Source organism: Corvus brachyrhynchos, unplaced genomic scaffold (assembly GCF_000691975.1).
Source record: "Corvus brachyrhynchos isolate BGI_N302 unplaced genomic scaffold, ASM69197v1 scaffold293, whole genome shotgun sequence".
In the NCBI taxonomy this organism is placed as follows: domain Eukaryota; kingdom Metazoa; phylum Chordata; class Aves; order Passeriformes; family Corvidae; genus Corvus; species Corvus brachyrhynchos.
This window is the reverse complement of record NW_008237410.1, coordinates 2652036-2658277: the sequence shown is the minus strand read 5'-3', so window position 1 is coordinate 2658277 and position 6242 is coordinate 2652036. Positions and strand designations below refer to the sequence as shown.

Below are 6242 nucleotides of genomic sequence, written 5' to 3'. Positions count from 1 at the left end.
AAAGAGGAATGTTTGAACTTTAACCTTATCTTCATTGGAATTTGCAGCAGGTTGTTGCACATATATCTTATTCAGAATATGTAGCTGACACTTTTCACTGGAGTTAAGCCTGTACTTCCCAGGGCTTTTGCTGAGGAATATACACATTGCTCTGGTTCTACTGCTCGGAGCAGAAGGTCTAAAACCAGCAGGCTCTTTCTCCGGAGAAGCATCAGGCAGAGGAGTTCTCCCTCTTGTGGAGTCAAATGTAACTCCACTGGAAATTTAAATTCTGCTTCCATGCTCATCTACTCTCAGAGACAGAAAAGACCTAGCCAAGAGGAAGGTGGAAGTAATTTGCAGGTTTCCTCATATGATGGCACAATATGAGCAAGAGCAAGGTCTAATCAGAAATAAGGTAATGTCACTATGAAGACCATATTTTGACCTGAACACACATTGTGCATTGCAATAATTCCGAAATTCTTTTGCACATCAGGCATCTGGTTCAGCAGCTTTTCCTTTAACTTATGGCCATTACTGTCAAATTTGCCTTTCTTCTGTTTCTAAATGACCCTTTGCACTTCTATATAGAGGAAGGATTTATTACAGTTTTAAACCAGTGCATGCTTTTTTCTTTTTTCTTTTTTCTTTTTTCCCCCCCTCTCTGCATGTAGGTAGAATGTTCTCAAACCTCACCAAGCAGGTTTTCTTCCAGTGTGAATTCTTTTTGCCATCCCTCCCTCCAGCAGGTGTGGCTCACAGTTGTTTTTGGCTCTGGGAAATGAACATTTCTGAGCATTACGTAAATATATTTCTGAATTGATCTTTGTTCTCTGTGTATACTGAACTGTATTAATTTCTATCACTTCACAGACAGAACATTTTGGATGAATAGCTGTTCAAACACCTATTAATTTCTACTGTTTTGTTTTGGTTTTTTTAATTGAACTGTAGCATGATCCAATTAACTCTCATTTATTCTTCCCAAGAAGATCAACCCTTGATCATTTGCTTTAATGTTGACATCTCATGTTTCAAACCCATGGTCATGTAAGTGAAATTCCATTCTTTTGACTCTAATATTGACTTTTCAAGGTAGCTAATAACCAGACATTTCATTAGCCCACTTATCTTTTATGTTTTTCAGTAGCATCCATTACATTAAATGTGTGCTCCTAAAAAAGTGTTTATAATTTTTTCTTGTGGTAATAATCTAGCCTCTTGATGTACAAGACAAAGTGGCTAATTTTCCCCTTACTGTGTGGCATCTTACTTAGGTTTGCATTTTATTTTTCTCATTCACATTTTTTTTCTTTTAATTTTAGAGCTTTTGAGCCACTTGCAAGATTTTAGAACTTCACATAGAGTTGCTTGGCTGGCACTCCTCATAGATCAAAAAGTCAATCCTGAAGAAAAAAAATTGGAAGATTTACAAAACCTGTTAGCTTATCAGAACAGGGACTTGACAAAGCTCGTACTAGAGATTGAAAGATTGTGCAATAATACTTCTTAAGTGTCTGTTACACAATGAAGGTAAATTTCAAGAAAAACATTAGGAAGTATCTTCAGTTTCAAGTCTCACATGTAGCAAAGGCCTTTCAGCTTACAGTATAACAGAGCTGTGACCTGTCCCAGTGTCTGGTTGTGCAACTCCCAGGTAGTTTCACACTTCTCTATCCTCATCCTACTTGATATGTGAAGGCATTTCCTCTCCTCTCTATCCAGGGAACACACAACAGCCCTTATGCCTCTTCAGGCTCATGCAAAGCCCAGACATCTTCAGACTTGCTATGGCTGGCAGTGTTTCCTCTATCAACAGCAGCTTCTGTTTTCCTTTGCTGACACAGAAATGGCATCTGATACCTATCCTCTTCTCCTGTTTTTATTTAAAGAACTGTGACTTTCTGTAAAAGGCAAGTATCCCGTATTTCCTTAATTCCTAAATAAGAGCTAGTATAATCCCTAGTACTGTATTGCCCCAGCTGTCGCTCCTGAAAGGCCCTTCCCCAGTTCTGCAGGTGGGCTATTCACCAGGGTCCCTTGTCCCTGCAGCCTGCCAGGTCCTGTAGAGCCTTGCAGTGAAGCTTCACCTCCATGGGCTGCATCCTCCAGAGGCTTCCAGTGCTGTCCACATCCCAGTCCCTCCCACCAGAGAGATGCCAGCTGGCAAACTAGATTTAAAACAGCCTCCTCCTAATATTTTGATATCTAATGATGAGATACTTAGCCTAGGTGCCAAGATTGTCTCTGAAAAGTAAGACAGTTTATTGTCTTACTGTGTAATTGAGCACCTGTGAATAATGTAGAAAAAACCCCAAAACCTGAGAGCAAGAAAGGGCTTGAATTGCTTTTATGTCCCATCTGAAAGCAACTAGAAATTTTTCCTTCCATAAACGATTTTTTTATTGATTTACAGAGAACACAAAAAAGAGTTAGTCTCACTTCTCTTCTGGCAACCCAACTGGTGAGATGTAAAGCAGGGCAAATTTCTCTCACAGTACTATTTTTATGCTTTAAAGCCACACAACTATAGAATTTGCCAAGAATGAGATGTTTATTTGTTTAAACACTTGCAGCATCTATGACTTGCTTTAGGTATTTGGCAATAACTTACATGTATTATTTGTAAGGAGTGAAAAATCAACAATCACGTTAACATTTCTGAGATTCCAATGTCCAGAGAATTTCAGTAATTTTATTTACATTTATAACCTTATATCTATTACTTTTCTTCTGTTCAGAAAGAAAATGAAGGCTTGTGTGTATCATGCCCAGAAAGTCAAGAGGCTGTGCTGGATTGACCTTTGCTTGATACCCAGTGCCCACCAAGCTGCTCTATCACCCTCCCTTCTCAGTGGGAGAGGGGAGAGAAAATAAGATGGAAAACAAATTGGAGTTTGGGATAAGGCAGCTTACTAAAGCAAAAGAAAAAGTTTGTGCATGCACAAGGAGGGGAAAAAATAATTTTATTCTCTACTTTCCATCAGCGAGCAACGTCCAGCTAATTCCCAGGAAGCAAGGCTTCAGAACGATCACTCCTGAGGGCAAACTTTGCAACTAACAAATGCCCCACCTTCCTCCTACCTCTCTTAAGTTTTATAGCTCACCTGGTATCATCTGGTATGGAAAATCCCTTTGGTTAATTTGGGTCAGCTGTCCCAGCTGTGTCCCCTCCCAGGATCTTGCCAGCTTACTGCTTGGGAGTGGAATGTTGGGGAGACAGTGCTGATGCTGTGCTGGCACTGCTCAGCAGTAGTCAAAATGTTGGTGTGTTATCAACACCTTTCCAGCTACCAATGAAGAGCACAGTACTGTGAGGACTGCTACGGGGAAAATGAAATCCATCTCAGCCGGACCAAATACACAGATACATGCAAAAAAAGATTTTGGCAAAGAACAGACAACAAAATAAGTTTCTCAGCTCAGAATTTTGTTTGGGAATGGTCTTATTTTGTATTTTTGGTCTTATTACACTCCCTGTAATGCCTGTTACCACCTGAAATGTCACCTCAGGTGTCTCAAATCCTTTAGAAACTTTGGTCCTGCATTGAAAAACTTCAGAGGATGGTACAGCGCTGTCTTGGTGTGACATGTGGCTCAGCACCAAGCATGACTTTGAACTCTGTGGAGGCAAAGACTGTCACGTTTACTTTGGTGCAGCTTGGAGGGTTTGTACTCTCTCTGTGCCCTGATACAGTCTGGGACCACAGTTCTGTCACTAACCAGTGCTTTGTAAGAGATGAGGCAAAAATGCAGAATTGCTGTACAATCATAGGGCAGGATCACAGTGGTGCTATTCTGTAACAGAGGCATATAACAAGAGTACATGGGGATGTTCTGAGCTGGGCAAACCAAACTGCACCCTTGATGCATGAAATTACAATCCTCCAAATGCCTTTGCAGTGTGGGGAGGGAATGAAGAGAGGCTTAAGTAATAACAATTGCCTATTCCATTGCTCTTTCTCTGAGCAGTATAAATAACACACAACAATTCTGGAAGCTACAGGGACTTGTATAAGATTAAATTACCTAAGTCAAGGTTAATTGAAGAGAAATGGTTAAATTCAAATTAGAAACAATGTATGTTACATTTAAATATGAAACCAGGAAGGAAGTATGACTTTCCAACAAGGATTACAAATGGTACTGCATATCAACAAACCATATTAGAGCTGGAACACTTGTTTTTATGGTCTAGGTTGCAAGGCTGGTGGCTTTTTTTTTTCCTAGAAGTTATTGTCTTTTCCAAAAGACTAAGAATTAGGACTAGTTGCACATTCCTGTGTGCCACACTGAAAACTTAACATTCAAGAGAACATCCCTAGTTCTTAACTGCCCTTTTCTTTCATGGCACCCACTGGTGGGTGCACCTGTCCAGTGCAAGTGTCTGTGCTGGGTATTGTGCAACAGGCACCTCTGTGGTGTGAAGACCTCTCTGGAGGCTCTCTGTGTGCTCAGTAGGAGATCTGCAGGTTATCACGTCAGCAGAAACTGGTGAGGTCTCAAGGGTTAGGCAGGGGCTCAAGGAATTTTGAAAAACATCAATTTTTAATTTGTCCTTGTGAATTTCTTAAATAAGTTCCACTGTGGAAAAAATCAGCATGATTCATGAGATCACACTTTTGATATTTCTAGGCAAGCAAAGGACAGTCTGAGAAGGTGAAGTGTTTTCCTTGAATATACACTAGCTGGAATGTGACTCAATGCCTTGAAGTGCTCCATGGCAGACTGTTCTGCTGGAAAGCAGAAGTACTTCAGTCCAATGGTATCATTTGTTTGTTGGAAATACCTTTTCTACAAAAGAGTAATGTATGTGGACTATCGTCAAATGAGAATTTCTCACAGAACTTAAATGACCAAACTCTTTGGTTTTCTGCTTTTGGCAAACTATGTGTGCCAGGAACTATGCATTAGAATAATTTAACACTAATATTACATTGACTCAAAGCATGCCTACGAGCAAGAATTATATATTTTTTCACTTTGGCTAAGAATTTAGTTTTATTTTTAGACGAATACTTTGGTTTCTATTTTCAAACACAGACTTTGAATTTTGCAAAGATCTGATCTAATATTTTTTACTTTTCTTTTGCCTTTAATATTTAGCACTTATCTACTAATAAATCTTTGTTCATTAAGTGCTTTATAATTGCAAAATGTTACATGATAACTCACTACTAACGAACAGAATTCTAAAAAGAAATCCTGGAAAACAGAGTGTTTTATAAAACCATCACAACTTAACTGACATCAAACTGATGCACAGTACAGTGGTTAGTGGTCTAGTATGACTGAACATATGGGAGAACTTCAGATGATAAAAATTGCTCCAGATAGGAGATGTCAAGGCACAGTTCTCAATGCTGAGGCAACTCTATTTACTCTTAGCTGCTGTGGGTTCCACGTCTATGTCCAGGTCTGAGAGAGCACAATAGAAGAGCATCTGAACATACTTCGTTGTTGTAGCTGTACTGGCAAAAATGTGAGACAGAGTTATAATATATCCTAGATATGCATCTGGATTTTGAGGATTTGAAAACACTACACAGATATTAGGAAAATCTTAAAACACCTTAATCAATTGAATTAAGCATATGTTATAAATAGCTAAAGGCAAAAGAAGTCAATAATCAAACTGAAATTCTTGTTTAATCAGATTTCATCAACATTTTCACTGAATTTATAGCTGACTTGATTTATTCAAAATTAATAAAAATATTAAAGATATCCTTTTCAAGACTGCCTGAATTTGAGGACTGGCATCTACCCTTCAAGACAATAATTAATTATTTCATTGTTTCTGAAAATCTGTGGTCTCCTCTGATTTGGATGTTCCATTCCTTGGATGGAAAGTGAAGAATCAAAGATGTTCTGGTATTTCTGCCTTCCAGGGTGTTAAAAAGTACAGATTTAGTATTCACAATCCTACATGGCTCTTATTGAGCCAACATATTGAAATGGTTCAACACCACAAATATCAGATGACCACATGACATCCACATATGGGACTGTTTTGTACAGGTAAGCATAGTTTTGTTTTCAGGACCATGTGATGAAGCAGATGATCTCAAACATGCCACATATCAAAGCATAGCAAAGCTTCATAAAGAAAAGGATTTTAGGATAATTTATTCTCTCTTTCTTCTCACCAAGGTTTCAGAATGGTGACTAGGACGTGATGTTGCTTACCAGAGAGCCAAAGTAGACATTTAGGTCGTTTTTCAACTGGCAGATAGACTCCCAAATAATATGCAGGAATG

The 6242-nt window shown here is 38.8% G+C and overlaps 1 protein-coding gene across 1 annotated transcript in view; it reads right to left on the bottom strand.

Moving 5' to 3' along the window:
* Positions 1-2360: 2360 nt before the first annotated feature.
* Positions 2361-6242, bottom strand: part of LOC103613442 (Y+L amino acid transporter 2-like) — a 20885-nt gene continuing 17003 nt past the window's right edge. Inside the window, 2 exon segments of the mRNA XM_017731062.1 lie at positions 2361-5448; positions 6172-6242. The exon segment at positions 6172-6242 is cut by the window's right edge and continues 17 nt beyond it. Of these exon segments, the coding sequence (XP_017586551.1) occupies positions 5357-5448; positions 6172-6242 (163 nt within the window). The 3' untranslated portion in view covers positions 2361-5356.